The sequence below is a fragment of the Rhinolophus sinicus genome, chromosome 6, assembly GCF_057876585.1.
Source record: "Rhinolophus sinicus isolate RSI-liver-muscle chromosome 6, RSI-T2T, whole genome shotgun sequence".
NCBI lineage: Eukaryota > Metazoa > Chordata > Mammalia > Chiroptera > Rhinolophidae > Rhinolophus > Rhinolophus sinicus.
In genome coordinates, this window is record NC_142506.1 from 12,076,594 (window position 1) to 12,099,263 (window position 22,670).

General features: G+C 37.0%; 1 protein-coding gene across 3 annotated transcripts in view; it reads right to left on the reverse strand.

Moving 5' to 3' along the window:
* Positions 1 to 4,546: 4,546 nt before the first annotated feature.
* Positions 4,547 to 22,670, reverse strand: part of FAM91A1 (family with sequence similarity 91 member A1) — a 42,601-nt gene continuing 24,477 nt past the window's right edge. For 2 of the 3 annotated variants that reach the window (XM_019720159.3, XM_019720108.3), the window contains exons 16-24: positions 21,112 to 21,260; positions 19,698 to 19,832; positions 19,447 to 19,560; positions 15,556 to 15,628; positions 13,623 to 13,772; positions 11,525 to 11,629; positions 10,868 to 10,991; positions 9,498 to 9,567; positions 4,547 to 7,479 (exon numbers count right to left, since the gene is read on the reverse strand). In XM_019720159.3, coding sequence (XP_019575718.2) covers positions 7,294 to 7,479; positions 9,498 to 9,567; positions 10,868 to 10,991; positions 11,525 to 11,629; positions 13,623 to 13,772; positions 15,556 to 15,628; positions 19,447 to 19,560; positions 19,698 to 19,832; positions 21,112 to 21,260 — 1,106 coding nt within the window. In that variant the 3' untranslated portion in view covers positions 4,547 to 7,293. The remainder of the gene's footprint in view (positions 7,480 to 9,497; positions 9,568 to 10,867; positions 10,992 to 11,524; positions 11,630 to 13,622; positions 13,773 to 15,555; positions 15,629 to 19,446; positions 19,561 to 19,697; positions 19,833 to 21,111; positions 21,261 to 22,670) is intronic. The other variant, XM_019720220.3, reaches the window with a different exon arrangement.

Below are 22,670 nucleotides of genomic sequence, written 5' to 3' on the forward strand. Positions count from 1 at the left end.
TCGTCACCAAACCGCAGTACCTGAAGATGGAAAGCGGAGAGGCAGAAGAGGAAGAAGGCCCTGCAGAGCAGACGAAAGGGAAATCAGCAGCAAATCGGGTTCATCATAGAGCACTGAACATGAAATTGAACCACTTTCGTACACCACATACAGAAATAAACCCAGAATGAATTCAAGACAGTAAAAGATGTAAGACCTGAAACCACACAACTTCTACAAGAAAACAGAGGCAGTAAACTCTTTGACGTCAGTCTTAGCAATATCTTTTTGGATCTGTCTCCTCGGGCAAGGGAAACAAAAGGAAAAGCAAAAATTAAAAAAATGGGACTACATCAAACTAAAAAGTTTTTGCACGACAAAGGAAATCATCAATAAAATCAAAAGACAACCTACTAAACGGGAGATAGTCTCAAATGACATCCCCAATAAGGAGTAAATATCCAAAGTATGTAAATTCATATAACTTAACACCCCCCAAAAAATCCAATTGAAAAACGGGCAGAGGACCTAAACAGACATTTCTCCAAAGAAAACATACAGATGACCAATAGGCCAATAGACATGAAAAGTTGCTCAACATCACTAATCATCATGAAAATGCAAATTAAAACCACAAGATGTCACCTCACACCTGTCAGAATGGTTATCATCAAAAAATCAACAAACAAGTGTTGACAAGGATGTGAAGAAAAGGGAACCCTCGTACACTGTTGGTGGGGCTATAAACTGGTGCAGCCTTTATGGAAAACAGTATGGAGATGCTTCAAAAAATTAAAACTAGAACTACCTCATGACCCACCAATACCACTTCTGGGTATTTACCTGAAGAAAACCAAAACACCAATTGGAAAAGATACATGCCCCTCTATGGTCACTGCAACGTTATTTACAATAGCCAAGATAAGAAGCAACCTAAGTGTCCGTCAATAGATAAATGGATAAAGAAGTGGTCCATATATACAATGGAATATTACTCAGCCATAAAAAAGAATGACAAAACAAATGAATAAACAAAATGGAAACACACTCACGGATACAGAATACAAGCTAATGGTTGCCAAAAGGGACTGGGGTAGGGGGCAGGGGGATAGATGGAAGAGGAAAAGAAAGAGTATTAAATCCCCCAAAGTCACCTCTTCCTCATTCAGCGAGGACACTAAGGAGAAAGTGAGTCAGAAAGGCTGAGGTGGAGTGAGGCACAGGACTGAAAGAGAGTGGTTAAGTGACAGCTTGATGCCACCTCCCTTCCCAGTGCCCAGAATCCAGTACCACTGGTTATGCCTGAGCAAGAAATTGAAGGTTCCTTCTCTGGGTCCTCTCCTTGCACCCAAGTATCGTCACTGTACCATTACTGACATTTAACATTGTTCAGACCCAGAGAAAACACCTACAGCACAAGTCACAAGAGGTGATGAACCAATGGAGGGGTATTTGTTAGGATGTCAATTCTCCTCCGTCTGATCTCTAGATTCAATATGCTTTGATTAAAATCCCTGCAAAAGCCTGTCTGCAGATATTGACAAGCTTATTCTAAAATATGTATGAAAAGACAAAGGAACTCAGAGTCAAAATAAATTCTAAAAAAACACAAAAGTTGGAGAACTCACACTATCTAATTTCAGTGTACCATTAAAAGGACAGACACATTAATCGATGGAACAGAACAAAGCCAGAAATAGACCTATACAAATGTCAACTGAGTTTTTTACAAACAGCCTTATTGAAGTAAAATTTACATGTGATTAAATTCGTTTGGTTTAAGTATACAACCCAATGCTATTTTTTTTTGTAAACTCAAGAGTTGTATCCAATTTTAGAACATTTCCAGCACTCCAAAAAGATGCTTTATGCCCACTTGCAGTCACTCCTCACTTACACCCCAGCCAACCACCAATCTTCTCTGTCATCAACTGACTTTTGACAAAAGTGTAATGACAACTCAATGAAGATAGGATAGGCTTTTCAAGAAAGAAATGGTGCTTTAGCAAACTGGATGCTCATATGCAAAAATAAACCCCAATACATATCTCACACCATATATTAAAGTTAGCTCAAAATAGGTCAAAGACTTAAACATAAAACTATAACACTTTTCGGAAGAAAATAGGAAAACTCTGCATGACCTTGGGTTTGGTGATGAGTTTTTAGATAACAGCATCAAAAGTACAATCCATTAAACAAAAACCTAATAAAGTAGACTTGACCAAAATTAAAAACGTTTGATCTTTAAAAGACAGTATTAAGAGAATGAAAAGAAAGCTAGAATGGGAGAAAATATTTGCAAACCACTTATCTGATAAAGGACTTGTATTCAGTATACGGAACTCTTGAAACCAAACAATAAAACCTAATTTGTAAAATATGGGCAACAAATGTGAACAGATTTGTTGACAAATGGATGGCAAACAAGCAGATGAAAAGATGGCCAACATCATTTTTCATTAGGGAAATGAATATTCCAACCATTATGCAATAGCACTGTAATAGGAACGCTCCTTCATGGCTGGTGGGAGTGAAAAAATGGCACAGTCACTTTGGAAGACCGTTTGGGAGTGTCTTATAAAATATATCCTGACCAAATTACTCAGCCATCCCACTCCTAGCTATTTACCCAAGCAAAACTGATGATGTTTACATTAAAAACCTGTATATGAATGTTAAATGATAGCCAAACCTTAATACATCCATACAATGAAGTATTCAGCAATGGAAAGGAACAAACTATCGATTCACACAACATGAATTTTGGAATCAAAAAAGAGGCCAGACTCAAAAGGCTACAAATTGTACAATTCCACCCTTTACATGACAGTCTAGGAAAAAGCAAAATTATAGGAATGAAAAACAGGTAAGTGGTTGCCAGGTGTAGGGTAGGGGGCTGAGTACAAAGGGGAATTTTCGGGGTGATGGAACTGTTGTGTAGAGCACTGAGATGGTGAACACATGACTACGCATTAGTCAACATCCATACAGAGTGAATTTCACTGTATGAAAAAAATCAGCTGCGCTGTCAAGAGATCGCGGATGGAACGTAGAGTGTGACAAACAAATCTGTTTTACAAATGTAGGACGTAACCGCAATGAAGGGAGTAGGGAATAAATGGAGCTGAACTAATAAGTTACTTTGGAAAAGGGTATTTTGAGTAGATACTATAAGGTTAAAGACAAAATACTTAAACACTATACTCCCACTGGTCAAGTTGTTTTTCACAGGGGTATAACTTAACTACTCTGAAACCACTTTATAAAATATTCTAGGGCTGAACAAATAAGCAAACAAATTGTAGATAAAAAAAAGCCAGGTTTCTCACTCTCAGAGAAAGAAGTTACAAATACGCAGAGGCAAAACTGGAATGAACCTTGTTATACTGGATGAGTCAGTTTAACTTAACGTTTAATTTCTCAGATAGACCTGAAATTATAGAGACGTGCACCTATCCTGGTTAATATACATAATTATGTCCCTTAGCTCGTTCCACTGGAAAGACGTAGAAGCAGTAGCTACAAGCGCCCTCAACCCCCAGGTCTTGTTTTCTACATACCATTCTCCAGTAAAAGGAACCAGGGCTCCTGGGAGAAATAGATCATTCCTGGGCCTGCCTCCTGTAGTGCTACAAAGTCTTAAAGGAAAAAAAGAAAAACAGGAAAAGATGACGGCATGTCAAAAGGATTTAGGAGCCAACCTCGAAGCGCTCCCAATAGCCAAAGCTGAAACAACATGCACAAAATAACAACTGTATTGGATTTGAACCCAAAGTATAAAACAGATAGCCAGGATCAGATACTAATGTAAATAAATGATCGAATTAATAAATAGGAGAAAGGAACAAATCTGTAAGAAAAATTCTCAACTACACTTATAAATATACCCCTCCTCTGGAGTGTGGGTTAGACTTAACGATTCAAATCCAAAGAAAAAAAGAGTATATAAATTGGAAAATGGTAACTTTACAGTGGGAAAACCTAGTAGCCACCTCCTTAAACCAATGAAAGAACATCACCAGTAATGCTTCCTGACATCATGTACCCCCCAACGTGGAAGGGCACTGTCACCTCTGTGCTGTCCTTCCATCGCCTCAAATCTAATCACGAGAGAATGTCAGACAAACCCACCTTGAGGGACAGCCTACAAAATAACCAAGCAGTACCCTTCCTAGTGTCAAGGTCATGAGAGACTGAGTAACTGGCAGGTTGGAGACGACTAAGAAGCATTAATGAGTAAACAGATGCCATGTGATATCCTGAGCTGCATCCTTAATGGAAAACCAGCGAACACCAAAGAAAGTCTGTTGTTTAGTAAACAGTATTGTATCAATGTTAATCTCTGAATTTTGACAGATGTGCCATAGTTTACCTAAAGTGTTAACAGTAGGGGAAGCTTGGAAAGGGTATAGGGAACGTAACATCCCTGTACTATAATTGTAACTTTTCTGTAAATGTGAAATTATTATAAAATAAAAAAGTTGTTTAAAAAAATGTATATGAAAGCTGCAGCAGCATGGCTTGATTTAAAATTAAGAAAGAGACTTACAGAAGATTATACACATTTTCTCAGTCATTTGATCAACACCACAGTTTATTTGTAAACATATTATATGTGTCAATAATCAAATTGACAACACTTTATACATTTCATTGTATAATATTAACAACATACCAGAAAACAATCCACTGTACTTAACAGTTTTGGTACTTTAAAATCTTTAAATACAAACGGTCTTTGAAACACTGAACATAAAAGAAAAAGATGAAAGGCAGAGAACACTAAAAACATCAAATAAAAGAAACTGATATTCAAAAAAAAAAAACCACCACAAAATCATCTGATTACATATTTAAAAAGAAAGAAATCCAGGAAATCAGATGATCATGTTTTTTAATAACATCAAGTTACATTTATTTAGACCCACTTAAGAGGTGAAATTGTATGATACTCAGTTCTGTGTCCTTTTTGATATTTCTTTTTTCTCTTGGTTTCTAAGGAATGTTTGCCATGGTTTAAGTTACGCAATAAGGGGGGGAAGAAAGGGAGGTAGCAAAAGCCATCGAAATTACTTCAAACAAAAGCCAATGAAATTACTTCAAATAACGGGATAAAAATTCTTTCACAAGTCTTCTTTGGCAAATAATAAAGTCTGTATTTTAAATTTACCTTTTTGTTGATGCATTTTTACACGAGTTAATGTATGAATGAAACAATCAAATTCATAAAGCGAAGCAAAAGGCAGCCTTCACATTTTGCTAACAGCTCTAAAAACGCAGGTTATCCCTCCTTGAAAGTATGAGGTCTTCTGCTGGGAATAAGAATCTTTCCTCACGCACAGGATAAACCAGAGCTGGCCACATGTTTTTTCAGGATTTTCCCTAAAATTCATGATCATTATTAGGTTCTGTTTCTCCCTCTACTATCTCTTCAAGGAAACGGAGCAGCAAATCACTCCCATATTTTAAGTTTTAAATTCACCACCAAGTTCACTGCCAACAACTACAAGTATTTGATTCTTTATTAGTGTACACGTCACTACATTAGTAGGCTTACATTAATGTAGACTGACATTAATACAGGAATAAATAAAATAACTACAGTCAATTCAAACAAAGCAAATGAAAATGAGATTAAAGAGTCCTGATCAAATGAAATACTTACAACTTCCAGTTGAAAACCTGTCAAAATTACATACGTACCTAATAGCACTAGGAATGTACAGTATCAGTTATTGGAAAAATAAATGAGTGGTTCACAGTCATAAGAAATTATTTTAGTATTAGTATGTATTTTTCTTTTTGTAGACAAACATAACATACACTGGTTTCTACCCCATATGAGAGAAAGTAAAAAACTAAACATTACTGCACTTGCCCCAAACACAGCCACTGGCTGTGGCACGGGTAACCTGCTTCAAAATATCCAATTCTATAGGCAGGCCATGGGATTGGATGCATGGTTATGTGAACAGTATTTTTTAAAAAGGCATACAGTCCAGAAGTATGTTAAATCCACAAATATCAGTTCTATAAATAACAAAAATTATCAGCAAAAATGTTTAGGTTATAACATTCCCAAATTTTCTAATGCTTTAAGTGTTTTAGATATATGTTGCTTGAACAGTTAGTTTGGTTAATAGTTTTAAACTAGCAAACCATTATCCTATCAGTAGAGCTAAACTAAACTATAACACTGCACAAACTTCCCAAGGTAACTTGAAAAATGTAAAAAGTGATTCCAGTTATTCTAATTAACATTTGAGACACTAAAAGAATCAATGACTCAAGAAACATTTTGAAATTACTCAATTTTTATCATTTTCTCCAAAATTATTCACATAAATTTAAGATCCAAATTGCCTAAGAATATGTCTTCAAAGTAGATTTTTCGCTCAAGTATTTTGATCAAAACATAGCCTAATGCTTCTATTACATCATTGTCACCTAAAATCACAATCCTTGGTTTGAACACATCAAATTCAATTTTCTAACAATTCATTGGTAAAGCCACTAAACAAAAATCAAATCGTGGTGAAAACGTGCAGCAGCCACAGCTACGAGAGTGGAAAATAAATTCTATTTTTCTATAAAGACTCTATGAAAATATAAAGCCCAAAGTGAGTGACAACAGAAGTCCACATAGAAATGTTGTTTAAAAATAGAATGTTTTCCAAAGCTTCTCGTGAGATGTCAGAGTCTGAGTTAAGACCTTATAAATCAAGGTTAAGTTTATACATAAGTGTGCTGATTTACATTCCTTCAACAATGTTCACTGATATACATAATTTACAGACATCCACAGGAATTCCTAATGCCCATCACATCATCTGTGGATGTTCACTATTTTATCGTTTTGCTACGTTAAGTACCCAGGAGCCTTTGCAGAGGAAGAGCTCCACCTCTTCCCATGATCCCCTAAAGAGTAGGTAACAAAATATAAAATTAAACAAGATTTATGTTTGATAAACTAACATATAAAATTACCATTGCAATATTCATAGGGACTGCTTATAAACATAACAGTCATCATAAAGCCTATAAAGTATATCGTCGGTTTTATAAAAGAAATGCAGATTGTCTCAAGGTAAAAAATACAGCGCAGACTGCTAAAAAGCTCTTTGTTGCATTAGGAGGTGCAATGATGAGGAAAACTTCACAACCATGAACATACTCCCCAAACTTTTAACACCAGTTAAGCATTACTTGCACGGAAGCAGCAGAATGCTTTTGAGTGGCTGGCTCTATGTAAAGCTAACTTTAAGGAAGAAAAAAAGGCAGAAAGTGTGAGCAACAAACGGTGTAACCAAATTATTGCAAATGGAGGTTAGCAATAAGAAGTGAGGAAGGTGACCGTCCACTCCACTCTGACAAGATGCCATCTTTAAATATTAAGTTCTTGGCGGGAAGTGGCACTCCCAAATCGGCACAGGACGATTGTGAAAGCAAACTTGAAAAACTGGCCTCTGTGTGAATATCCAGTGTTGAAGCACCTTCCTAGAAGATGAAGAAACAAGAGAAACATTCTATAGCCCACACTGTACCAAACCACTTAATACAACTGAAATATAGGCTTTGACTACCTGAGAAATGTTTGTGGAATGCAAAGCACTACAGGACACGCAAAGACCCACCTCAAAAAACCCAAAATAAGGAATGACAGGTATCAATATATGCAAAACAACTAACACAAGTCAGACTTGTATTATGAGTGCTGTGGAATAAATAGAAATAATAGGCCATGAGCCTATGGGATAAGAAAAAGTTAACTCTTAGACAATCTCTAAAAACCCTCACCCAACACGAAGCACCAGAACAATCTGTCCGCCCCCAGGGCTCTCAGACTCATGTTCAGCACAGACCTCTCCCCAGAACCCCGGGCGCAAACATCCACCTGCCATCTGCTCTTGGATGCCGCACCATTCGTTCCCCATGTACCACGTCCGCAACGAAACTCTTGTCCTTTCCCACACCTGTTCTTCCCCAGCCGTCCCTACTCCCCGCATCCAGCTGGTCAGAAATGCAAGAATCATTCTGGATTCTTCCCTTCCGTGCCACACCCACAATCTTTTCCTCACATTGAAATAATCACCCAGTTGTGTCAATCTACTGCCCACGTGGATCCCAGATTAGTTTAACGCACTCGTTCACCACAGCCACCACCATAGTCTAAGCCATGGTCTCCAAAGTGGGGCACTCACTCCAAAGCGGGGTATGGTACTACAAAAATTTCAGAAATCCTCTATTTAGTGCATCCTTTTAAAATTTCTATTTTTGTGTATTTTATAATATACATAATTTATTGGTATAATAGCATGCATGTGTAATAAACAAACCTTTTATTATAGATACAAGCAAAATTTGTGTGTTTTTAAATGAAAAAGGGTGCTCAGTTACCAACATCTTTCACTTGGGTTATTTACAATAGTCTCCAAAACAATCTTGCTTCTAGGCTTGACCGTTTTTAATCTAGTCTCTAAACAGTAACTAATCTTTCAAAACAGTTAACCAGAAATAATGTCATTCCCTCTTTGAAAGCCGTTAATAGTTTCTTTTTGCAATTAGCACAAAATACAAATTCTTTAATATACTAGAGAAGGCCCTCCCCTCTGCCACTACCCTTTCCACGAGGCTTCTGCCACACCGAACTTCTGTTTTCTTGCACACCAAGTGCTTTCCTGTCACAGGACCTTTTTACCTACTAAGCTCTGCCTGGAATACTCTTTTCCATCCTTTCGGTTTCAGCTTATATATCATCTCTACCTATTTAAAGTAGGTCTACCTTTGGATTCTATCAGATTTGGAGGACTCTGGTTCCTGCGAAGTACTTACTGAAATCTGTATTTACTTATGTGTTTCAGCGTTAACTTGCCTAGTGTCTCACACGACACTATAAGCTCCATTAGTGTCTCAGACATCACTGTTTCCCCAGCACCTGCTACAGGGTTTGGCATAGAGTAGACATGAGTATTTATTGAAAGAATGAATGAAACAAAACTCCAAAATATTGATTTCATAATGTTGGATCAGATATTCTGAACAGAAACATTCCATTCTAAAAGTTTATCTATAAATCAAGGGTATCCTTTCTTTGCTTGGTGGGGTTGGGGGGTGGGAAGACAAACAGACAGATGGGGGGACAAAAGGTCTAGAGCACTGGCTTCCATGACCACCACAGACAATCGCTCTCAGCAGTGGAGACTCACTGCAGTTACAATTGCAGTGGACCAGGCCCGAGAAGCAGCACCAAGTATGATGCATGAGATACTCAGCACGTTACTGCTGGATGAAGCACTGGCAAAGAACAAAGAGTCCAAGCTTTAGACCCTGAACACCTGCCGGTGAAACCATGTGCAAGTCCATTAACCGCCTGAATCTCAGCGTCTGCCTTTATACATTTAAATTAATGCTTATTTCATGTTTTACTGCCGTGGGGACTCAAAACAAACATGTGAGTGTTTGTCACACTGTAAAGCTCTATACAAATACCATTTTGATCTTTTGGTTTTTGTTACCTGGAATGAGTGAACAAAGTTAAGGACTTGTAGAGAGAGTTTTCTACTGGAATGTAAGAGGTTTTGAAGGCTGAAAAAAAAGACAGGGAGTTTAAGACAAATATGACATAAACTAATATCTCACAATAGTTTAATTTTACCAATTTAAATGCATTTATATATGCATATACATCCTAAATAAACACATAAAAATTTTTTAAAGACAATTTAAATTGTTCTCATCAATGAAATTTCTGCCTCTTCTAATGATAGGAAGTAATAGTGCATAAAAAGACCATTCTGAAATAAAACATCATGTACAACCAAATAGAAAAATTATTGTTAAAAAAAAGTTTACACTATTAGTGAATATAAATGTCAAGCTTAAAAAAAAAGAAAACTTTTTAAATGAAAATGTATTCACTTTGAGGGATGGCAATTATAATAGACACTTCAAATACTCAAATTAATTTTAAAATACATTCCAATAAAAAAATCTGACAGATTTAACATATATCAACCCACCAAATTAAATATTTTTCAAATATGTAAATTGTTAACAATTATGGGAGCAATCTTTAAAGCTGTACAGTATTTTTATTCATGTCTGTTATTTTATTTTCAGAGGATAGTTGTTAAAATTACTTGTCAATTGAGTACTTTTAATCTTCTGATATAAGCTACATTAAGCCAATTAAATGAATTATTTATTATCCAACTCTTTATTCCTAAATAAATAAGTTAGGGAGATCTGCAGATATCACTTCTCCAAGCCACCCACTATAACAATCAGATTCAATGATATTCTTTTTTAACCCAGATAGTCTCAGTACTTTTACAATACTGCCTCTCGTCAGCCACTACCAAGGGATCAGAGTTGGCATATGAGATAAAACCTACATCATCTCTGATAAGTAAAACATGCTCATTTTAGAAAATGTGGAAACTGAGGAAAATTGAGAAAGGCAGCCATAATTCCACCACAAGATAAACCACTATTAACATAACTTAACTCGGGTGTATGTATGTTAAGAGTAAGAGAAGTCCACACGAGAAATTCTCTATACAAAAAAACAAACAAACAAAAAACTAGGTTCAGGCTCTCATATAAGCATTCCTATTTTACCACACCTTCATCAAACCTGGGTAACTAATATAACCATAATTAACCAAAATATGTGCCCAAAATGTTTGCATGTGCCTGATTTCTGAGGTATTGGAATTTAATTTTGAAACAGCAAAACCCTTAAACTAGCAACCTTTATTCAGCAAACAAATATACACAGGCAATTACTATGTTCACATGTGGAATAAAAGTAAGATACAGCAACTATTACTGAGAGATTAAAAGTCTCATAGATGCAAAGATGACAATGAATATAAACCCTCACCTCTCTTTCCTGCAAAGGCCATGTGTAGCAATTTTTCTACAAACTTTCTGGTTTAATTCAGAACTAAACAGTGGAATTCCAAAGCACAGCTCGAGAGGAACCCAATCTGCTTCTGCTGTGGGAACTACAAAAGAATATATAAGCTTATTAATCACATGTATATATATTTATATATACAATGACTGATCAGGGTTTCTTAACTGAGGTCCAGAGATTTTCACAGATTCCTCCACCAATGGGCTTAGCAGGGGAGAGGACTCGGGTGTGTGTGTGGGGGGGGGGGGGGGGGGGGGGGCGGGTGTCAGTGAATCTCTGAAATAGGAAAGAATGTGTTTTAGCATGTCCATGCTTCTGAGGAGAAAGCAGTAGTTTTCATCAGGTGCTCAAAGTGGTCTTTTACCAAAATTGCAAGATGTCTATAAGATGAGGGAATTAACCAAAATATTTAAAACAGGAAAATGAAACTTAAGTCTTATTCTCAGGTCCTATTTGTATACTTTAATTATTATTCTAAATACATAAAAATGTTTCCTAGAAAATACTTATCAAAAGGTCCATTATGGATAGTAAGAGCAGACAAATGACATCCAAATGGATTAACAAAAGAGTGAAACCTCAGAAATTGTCTAAAATTGCAAATAATTTTTAAAACCATACCCGAGTTTTGCTTAGTTGCTGAATCTATAGTTGCTTCCTCAATGACCATTTCAAATGACTCTGTACTCCCATTTACATCTGAGCCAGAAGCCAAATCAGGTTCTCCTTATAATTAAAGGACATACACATTATCAGGATTCTAGTAGTTGGTATAAATTGTCAATAAATCAGTTCTAACATGAAAGAGGACTTTATACAACAGAAATTACAATGGAAAACAATGAATAGCCTTTAGCCTAAAGCAGTGGTTCTCAACTGGGGGACAATTTTGTCCCCCAAGGGACATTAGGCAATGTCTGGAGACAGGTCTGGCTGTCATGAACAGGGACAGGGGTGCTACTGATGAACAGGGATGGTAACCATGCCGCAAGGCACAGGACAAAGAACTATCCAGCTCAAATATAGTGCTGGGCTGGTAAAACCCTGGCCTAAGAAATAAGTATTCTAAAGGCAGAACACAAATATAGACTTTCAGTTAGATGATTACTAAAGTCATTTCTATCACCATGGAAATATGCAATCTGATTATATCATTCCTCTTCAAAATTCTTTACTGACTTCCTGTATCTTTCAGCACATTAGAGCCTCTTAGATCTTACCTATTTCTCTACTCTCGTCTGCTACTACCGCCCAATAAATCCTTTCTTTTGGCCAACACAAACTACTCTATTCCCTGTACCTCCAAATAAACAACAGTCACCTTTTGTGTAGGTAACGCCTCATCTCAAAATTCAGTTCAAACCTTACCGTCTCTAACAGGCTTTCTCTCATAGCTCAGTTGGGCTGAGATATGCCTTCTCTGTCCTACTTCAGCCCTTTAAGCTGAAGCAGACCCTATCTCAGTCTTTTAACACTGCACAGTAGGCTGATTCACTTAAACTTATCTCCCTGACCAGGGTATTTATTCCTTAGGTCTTAAAATTTTAAATATCTCCAGCACCTAAGCAGATATTCCATAAAGGTTTGTGGAATGAATGAAATAAAATGACAGCTGTGGCACACATGCTTTGAAATGACTGCCCAACCCATAGCCCTCTTCTCTGGAAAATGCCCCTGTTATACTTGGCACTCAACTGTTAAAAGTTACACAAATTCTCTGGCCAAAGGTAAATGGACCAGCAGTGGACACCTAACTCAAAGAGAGCCAATTCAATCAGTGGATGGCTAGCAATCAGTATTTTCTCAGGATTTCAAACTAAGAGGCTCAGGGAATACAGTTAATCAACACTTGAAACTGAAAGGTTTCTTAGAGTTATGGACCAGAGCTGGCACCACGGCAACCAAAGCCACATTCAAGCCAAAATTATGTCAGAGCAGAAACAATTAGTAAGCATGAAACAGTGATTTGAAAAAAACAAAAATTTAATTCAAAAGAAAGAAAAATATATCTAAGGAAAATTAGCTGTTATCAACATGCAGGACAGATTAGAGACAGAAAGAAGAAGAATGAAGCCAGAAGGCTAAGCAGGAAATGACTACAATAATACATGTTTAAAGAACCGACATTCTAACTAGAATGGCAGTTACAGAGAACTAAAAAAGAGAGAAAGAAAAAGAGAGAGAGAAAGAGAGAAGAAATTGATATGAGAAACATTTCTAAAGACTGTTTCACAGAACTTGGAAACTCGCTAGACAGCGTGGAAAAGGGAGGATGAGACAAAGATACAACTGTAAGCCTGGTAACTGAGACAATGGCATCTTTGACAGAAAGAAAAAGGATAAAAGGGAAAAACTGTTTATTCTATTTTGGAAACATTTTTACAAAGAAACTAAAACTGTGAAACCATCACCCCATAAAGGAACTTAATATAAAGTCTATACACATAGATAAGACAACAAAGGGCTAAAACCTAATAAGCATTACGTATTCCAACCCCAGGTCATCACTTCTTTAGTTATGCACTTAGTATTTCCTCCACTGAACAACTGGTATTTGTCCAAATGATGTCACAGAATATTTTCTCATTCTTCAGTGAAAAAACATTAAGTATTAAATAATTCAACAGCCCTACAAAGGTTTCCCTGCTTTTTAAATATTAAGATTGTGATAAACTCAATACCAATTATCTTCATTCAAAGAACCCAACTATTGGCTAACCTCTCTCATCAGAAGCATCACTGAGTTTTCTGTTTGCAAGTTGGCTCGAGGCATTCAACATGGTGATATATCCACAAAAATGCTGCAAGTCCACTTTGTTCCTTAATGTTTGCAATGCTTTATGAACACCCATATTGACACGAGTAAACTCTACGAACAAAGAATTGACATCAAATTATGAGCGAACAGTTTTATAAAATAACACGACATGAAAAACTGAAATATACTTACTTTTATTAAACAATTCCTAGAACTACCTTTACTCTATCAAGACTGATTCCAATGACCAAATATCTGTCAATGTAAAAGGAAGCTGTACACATACAACGTATGTTTAGCCTTCAGGAGGTATTTGTTGTATCAGAACAAATTACCTGCTAAGTAAGCAAACATAGCCAGTTAGAAGCAGATTCTCTGTGCTTCTCTTTGTGGTTCTATTCTGCTTCAAATACCTACCTGGTGGGCTTCTACCAGGAAATGTATTATATACACATTATGTATTTTTTAATTTAAGAAAAGTAAATTTACTCTTATTGAAACTGAAGCTAACAATATACCTGAAATTATATTTCTAATAAATTATTTCAGTATTACTAGCTCAAATTCTCAAAAATATGTGAACTTATTAAAAAAGGGAAAGATGCTCTATACCCAAGTATGAAGATTTCTGTTTTATAATTCAAAAAATAATCTCTTAAGGCAAGAGATCTGTCAATCAGTTCTTGAGATGTCTAAGATCCTGTTGTCACTACATTGTATCTTCAGGTGAACAATTATTTTTTCCACAGAATATATAAAGTTATCAGACGATTAAACAGCAACGTTCAGTTGCAGAGAAATACTTATTTCTGAAATGTGGCTATTTTTTGGTTGAGAAAACTCTCTTCTCCAAATATTGTACATATGTACGCACAACAGCCAAAGCAGAACACTTAATTTCAAATGGGTTTCTTCTGCAGTCTAGCCATGTGAAAAGGAAAAAGACACTTATGAAAATCTTCCTTTTCCCTACTTTGGGGGCAGGGCAGTGGTGACCAACATTTTGAAAGAGCAGTAAATTCTTATATGAGTTAACACAAGTTCAATTTCTTGAACCATTCACTGCTCTCTTGAAATCTAAGCAATATGGCTCTAAACACCAGAGAAACAGATCACAGAACAGCAGTTTTGCATAGAACAGGAAATACAAGTGCTATATAAATATATGTTAAGTTTTAATCAGATAGTATTTTTCTTCTGAATATATACACTTTCTTAATATTCAACAGAGGAAAGATATCTTCCATATCAGACAAAAGGAAGGATGAATTCGCTTTTACAGAAATTCTCTGAGCATCTTTCATCGAACACTGTAGCGCTTTCCCCCCTTGATTCTAACCTGCTTAATTTAGCTCAGACTCTGCAGTCCACTCAAATCCCAACAGCAAAAATAAATGCTGAAACAGGAAACACATGCAAGTGCTCTGTAAACTGTGAAGTAGTATACAAACTTTCATTAGCATCCATTTCTAAATTACTTTTAAAAGCCTCTGAAAGAAAACCACTATGTAACACTGGGGGGTAAAAAAAAATCAACTTTCTAAGCATAAAACCTTCCCCATGACTTGTCTTCTCCTCCAACCTCCAAATAAGTAAATAAAAGGAAATGAAAACCTAGTTTTCCACCTAGACAGATACCGACTTATTCTCCTCATCTCCGAGACACACAAGTATTCCTTCACAGGCCCTAAGGGAGTCTTAGCTCTTAGTTCTTTGGGGGAAAAGGCACGTGACAGGAAACTGCCTTTTGCCAATACTCTTTAAAAGCAGAATGGTAAGACCCTACAACTTCAAAATTTTAAGCATCTACTTCTTGCTATGTTTTTCCCCAAATTGTTGACAAAGATTAATGATAAAGAGGTCAAACTGATAGAACAAATCAGAAGTGAGGTACCTCCTTGTAGTTCTGTCTCATCAAATGGAAACGGTATGTGGACAGTTTCTCCTGTCCCATGCAAACCATGTCCCTAAACATGAAGAAACACAAGTTGAGAGGTACATGAGAACCTACATTTCTAATAACAGATATTCAAACAATAAAAAAGATTGTGCCACATGATGGCATATCCCGCATTAATACTCCATCAAAATGCTTTCAACAATTTTCTATTTTTCTCCCGCACACAAAGACAATCTTAAGTGCATATTAAACTATGAGGCAATCTGTCTCAAATTGAGTGTCTGGGCTAATGAAAAATAAGGAGGCTGATTTAGCAGGCAAATCAGGAGTTAGTCAAGTGGCCACTGAATGAGATCAAGTGAACGGGCACAGGGGTAGCTGTAGTTCGGAGGGGAAAGTGCTGGCAGAGTCCCATAGACACCTGGCATACCATGGACTAGGGGCGTGAAACTCAAAAATCTGTAGTGAATGACATACATTCAAAATTACTTGCTGCAACATTATATATAATCGCAGGCAACCAAAGTGCCTGTCACTAGGGGAACTGGTTAAAAAAATTAATGTATGTATTTTCAATGCAGCTGCAAATAAGAAAGAAGCTCCTTTGAACGGAGATGGAAAGATCTCCCATTGCTAATTGAAAAAAGCACAGGGCATGTCAGTGTGTAATTGCCTGCACATGCATAAAGAAACTCTAGAAAGGCACAGTGGGAACTAATAACTGGTTATCTGATTTGGAGAGAGATGGGGTGAGGGAACTGGGTAGACTGTGTTAGAGGGCAGTGTTTCTCTGTGCATCATTTATTAGCGATTTATTTTTTAATTATATGAATACACATCAATTCAAAAATTAAATTAAAAAAATCTGAGTATAACCACCCCACTCCTATGCTACAAATAATTTAGTTTCATCCATTACATTCAATTCATGTTGTTCATCTGAATTTTGTTAGTTTTAAAGTTTTTTTTGTATTCAATCCCTAAATTTGTTTTGGTTTTATGGTTGTGTAAGAATAATAAACATACACAATTTAATTTTATATTTATATGTAGTTTCATTATGATAGAAATTTAAGTTAACATTGGGAACCTATACATTTTTTTCCTTTTAAAAGAGACTCACACATCATTCAAAGTCAAGATACTGTTATATAAAAGAAAAAATAATAATTTCAGAGAAAAATCACTCATTTATTAATAGTTCATTCATATAACAACTTGTATATTTCTGACACCTGCTTCTATTCCACTGACACATTTATGATTTAAACCCTAAACAAGATGGTTATAATAAAAGCATGGTTTGCATCAAAATCTTAATTCTGTTATATTTTAAGTTCCAGGAGGGTGAATTTTTTCCATAGAATTTAATAAAGGAGGCACTCTTTCTTAGCAAAAGCAAAACTCCTTAACGAACACTTTAAAATTCTCTCTCCCTCTCTCTCCTCTACTCCCTGTTTCTACTACCACTACCATCAGAGTTAACAATTTTTGAGATCCTATGTACTAAACACAGGACTAAGTATTGTGTGTAGATTATCCATCTCAGTCATGCTTTTCAGCAACCTTATAAAAGATAGGAACTTTTATTGTCTCCGGTTTGCAGGTGAGGTCGTTGAAGTTCAAGATGGTTATTTAACTTGCCCAAGATTACTAAGAAGTGTGACTTAAGTCCGCGTCTAACCCATTCTATGACAGTGTCTCCCACCACTGCCCCTCCTCCATGCTGTCCCTGGGGGCTAACGTATCCTCTCTCATGGTTTCAACTACCATTATAGGCTGAAACTCAAGTCCGTGTCTCCTCTGCAACGTCTCACTTGAATTTCAGAATATTTTCAATTACCTACTGGGTTTCTCTACCACCTAAATGTACCACAGGAACCTTCACACCCAACATGCCCACAGCACAACACTCCACCAGCCGCCATGAACTGGCTCTTCCTCCTGTATTCTCTCAAGTGGTGATATCACCATTCTCCCACCTTCACGAGCCAAATACCCCAGGTATCATTCTCTTCCTCTTCCCATATCCTTCTTAGACATCTGATCAATTCTATTAATTTTATATTTGTAGTCACTCTTAAATCCATTTCCTCCCTTCAATTCTTATGACCACTTCGCAGACCGAGGCTGCCCTCATCCCTTATCTGGAGTCCTGCACGGAACCTGATCGGTCCTCTTGCTTCAGGCATCTTCCCTCACCCAACCGTTCTCAATGAAGTCTCCAGGGTGATCTTCCCAAAACACAACTGACCACAGTAATGCCCTGCTCGGCACTGGTTACTGGCTGCCATCAATCTGTAGGGTAACATCTAAGCTCTATGGCTAGATGGTTCAGGGCACCACACTCCAGGGCCAACAGGCAAGTACTGTAGGCCAGGCTCTGCTCTAGGCACCAGGGAAACAGCCATGAAGAAAAAGGAAAAAAAACCTCTGTCCAGAGATTTATTCATGCTGACCCCTCTGCCTGGCCTGGCTCTCTTCTAAATCATTATAACTCAGCCGGGTCTTGTGTTCTCTAAGGAGCTGCCCCTAAGCCTTTCCCCTGAGTACTTCTCTTTAGTGCTTCCACTGGATACAATTCTATTCAGCACTCAGCAAAAAAACCTGAAACTGACTACTTATGCAACTTTTCCCACCAGACTTAAGTTCCTTGAATGCAAGGAACATGTCTCATTTGTATATCCACGTTAATTAGCATAGAATATGGCACATATGATGTTAGTTAAATGAATGAATGAAACCTTTACTGAGCACCTACTATGTACCAGAAAGTATGCTGCACACTTCACACGTGCATTCTCACTTCATTCCCTCAATAATCCTGCAAGTTTCTTACCTCACCATCAGCTATTGTTACTATTATTTTCTATTACACAGCAGATGTTGCCAACTCCACTTAACAGATGGGAAACTAAACAGAAGAGGAGTATCTCCAAAATGTCTCACAGCTCAACAAGCACATGAAAAGAGGCTCAACATCATTAGTCCTTAGGAATATACAAATCAAAACCACAGGGAGATACCACTCCACACCCTCTAGGGCGGCTCTAATAAAAAAGCCAGCCAATACCAAATGCTGATGGGACTGTAAATGGTGCAGGCACTTTGCAAACAGCCTGGAAGTTCCTTAAAGAGTTAAACACAGCGTTATCACATGACCCAGCATTTCCACTCCTAGCCACATATCCAAGATTACTGATAACACGTCCACACAAAACCAGTATATGAATGTTTATAACTGCAATTACTATTATTCATAATAGCCAAAGGTGGAAACTGCTCAAAATGTGCATCGATGATGACTCGATAAATACAAGGTAGTGTATTCATACAAGGGACCATTTTGCCATAAAAAGGAATGCAGTACTGATATAAGCTATAACATGATGAATCTTGAAAACGTTCTGCTATGTAAAAGAGGCCAGACACAAAAGACCACATATTATATTATTCTATGTGTATGAAATTCCCAGAACAGGCATTCTAGAGAGATGGCAAGTAGATTAGTATTGTTTGGGGTTGGGGGGCTTAGGGGACCGAGACCTAACACTGCAGGATTTCTTTTTGAGATGATGAAAATGATCTAAAATGGAATACGGTGATGACTGTAGATATCTGTGACTATACTAAAAATCACCAAATTGTATAATTTAAATTGTTGAATTGTATGCTTTGTGAATTGTATCTCCCCACTCAATACTGCAAACAAAGGCCAGGACTAAAACCCATATCTGACTCCTTGCTTTCAGCTTTACACATTTCAAATTGATTGAAACTTAGCAGAAAGCTAGACATCTGATTGGAATTTAGCAGAAAGCTAGACAAATTATGATCTTTAAAATAAAAATCCAAAATTGACCATTTGAAATAAAGTATCTGTACCTGAATCAAAACTGCCGAATGTGTTAAAGCATCATTCAACATCGTGAGCACATTTGATGTAGGAACAACCCCAGGGTCATGACCCCAAGATGTTATTAGCAGTCGATCATAACCCTATGGGAAAGAAATGAATAAAATATTAAACGGCATTTAGAAAAAAGAAAAGAATAAAGTTATCTCTAATACTGCTTACCAATTTCTACCCTCCTCAAAAATAATTAAACAAACAATAAAAACCTGACATAACATACCTGGAATATCTCTGGCAGTTTTCGAAGTCTTGTACCTTTGGACAGTAGAAGAGATGGTGGTCCCTGCCCAGTGATATGGTAAATGTACAGTTTAAACCAGACAGAACTGACTTCTGGGATAGCTGGTCCAATATGCTATAATCATAAAACAGATAAGGTAAAGTTGCAATACTTACTTAAGAAAGCCAAATTTCTCAAGTGACCAAGTATAGTCCTACAAGCAGCTAATGCCTCATATAAATGTTGCTATTAGCCTTATGAAAATAAATTTTATATTAGAACCGAGAAAGCACGTCTTATCATGGCAATTAGGAGAATGGCCTCTGAAGTACACAACCAAGGTTTGAACTTGGCTTCATTCCCTCAGCTTTAAGGTTACTTAGGCTCTCTATGCCTCGTTTTGCTCTTTTGTAATACAGTGGGCAATAAAATCTCTACCGCACAGGGACATTGTAAGGTTGCTCAAAAAAGTTTAAAATCGTACCTGGCATAAAGTAAGCCCCATATCAAAATGTTCTTTATTACTATTAATCACATCCAATTTCTCACAAAAGGGATTCTTTCCATTCATTTGCAGTTCCTGAATTCCTACTACGCCTAGAGGTTGTGTTAAAGAGTAACAGAAAGAAGTGTGTAGTGGGGTAGGTTTGGAAGGGGCACACAAAGAATTATTTTTTTAAAAAAGGTTGGTAAATGCAAACATACAACCACTCTTGTTGAACACGGGACAAATTTGGGGGCAAGGGGGTGCTCACTGAGGCAGCTAGATCAGCACAGGCAACAAAATCAACCTTGTACAAGAATCCCTTCCTTTCTTCTACACCATTAAACCTTGCACATCTAGGAAACCAGGCAGGAGATAACACTGAAAACGAGCAACATAACCCCAACTCTTTGAAAATGGTACACGCCACAATGTCCTTTCCAAGTACACAAATCAACACAACTGATTTATTTTTAAAAAGTAAAAAACTGGAAGTCATTTTCCCAAGTAAATTTTAAAGATAATCGGAGTTCTAGCTTTCCAGTACAGTCTTGTCTTTTCAGTTTATTTAGCATCAGAACCCCATTTCTAAAACATTTCATTTTTCCAAATTAAATTTACCTTAACCCTCAAGGCAATCCAGACTTCCTTCTTAGAGCATCCAAAAACATTTTCTTTAAAATACTGCATTCATGAAGCAAATTTTAATCTACTATGTCACAAATTACTAGATAAATAAAATGTACCAATTATACCTCACAAATTGAACATAACAGCATAAAATACATAACTGCCATCTGAGTTAGTGGTTTTATTATTTGGTATCTACAAATTAAGAATCAACAGAATAAGACTGTTAAACCTCTTCCTCAAGCCACCACGAGGGAGAATGCAACGACAGCAGCAGCCATCTTCCAAGTGGGTCTTTACCTGAGGCGTGCAGCTGCTGACAGGCCGAATTTCATTGGTGAGAGGAGCCATGGAAACAAGTAGTGTGTAATTTTTGTTTAGAACTCTGCTGCAAGTTGCAGGGTCCAAACCAAGAAGGCTTTCACAGCGTAAGAGATCCAGAGGAAAACCTGAATTATGATCAAGCACACACATAAAATGAAAGACTGACAATGTGAAACAAAAACATCTAAGATGAAATCTTGATAACCAACTGCCTTTAGATTAAAAAAACCACACACAAAAAAAACTTTAGAATATCTCTACTACAAGTGCCAAATTTCCTAAGGCACTACTAAGAAAACACTTTAAAGATTTAAAACTATTGGTCTTTATTCCCTGGTCTAAAAAAGATAACTGTCTACTGGTGTTTCTTTAGGCTGCCTCCTAGTACTAAGAGTGCTGGCTTTATCTTCCTTCCTCTCCAATCCCAGCCACACCAGGGCAATGGCAAATTATGAAAGTCTAAAGTGCCACAGGAAAGCTGTGTCCTTCCCTCCCCCAATTATCAGTCCTTACAAAGAGCACCACAGCCCTATTCTGAATGTATCATAGGAACAAGAGTTCCTCCTTTAGAAATATGTGCTCTAGACTGCTGGTCCATAAACCATGAATTCACTCAGCATACAACGGATTTTAACCCCAACTTTCCCATTCTTAATCCTTTTGGAAAATACCAATCCTACTTACTCTCTAAAAAGAGATATTTAAAGTTGAGAGAAACTTCAGAAGATCAAGTTAGCCCACCTCCCATATCAAGCAAGAATGAATCTAAAAAAATATGTGGTCTGCTGAAAGGGCCTAGAAGCCTTGAGCATAGCTAGTGCCAAAATCTTGGTCTTTAATACCTGACTCCAGTAAAAGAAACCAGGCTCCTAGCAGAAGAGCCTGTCCAGGGCTGGGGCAGAAGTACAAGGTCAGACCATTTTGCCAGAAAGTAAAAAAAATTGCTCTAAAAAAGTTTTCTTTTTTTTTTTAAAGATGGAGACATGGCACAAGGAGACAAGAGCCAGCTTGAAGGAAATCTCACTGGCAAAATCTGGGGTAACTGGAGCACTAAAATAAAAGGCAGGAATAAGTATAAATCACAAAAAAAATAGGAATTCATAAATCCACACGGAGACTATAAAAGAATGCCTAGTCCCAACTGTCAACAATATGGAAAAAGTGCTAGAATTGGAAAAAATGATCAATTTGCAACCATCACAGTAAAGAATGCTTCAGGCAAGAATCATCAATGGAAGCTATATAAATCTAGGAGGAAACATTGATGAGGAGTAGGACATTTGCATCATCTTAAAGTATTGCTTATTAGTTGTGGGGGGAAAATAGTTTACTACACACTAAAGAAATCAAAAAACGCATTGCCTGGGTGATCAAAATTAACATCACCAGTGGGAAGCAGTGGGAATCACATGCCTGCAGGTGCCATGCCCTTAGGACCCAGCATTACTTATGTAATGTTCTGGACGTGACTTAACCTGAATCTAATCATGAGGAAACATCACACACACCCAAGGTGAGAAACTTTCTATAAAACC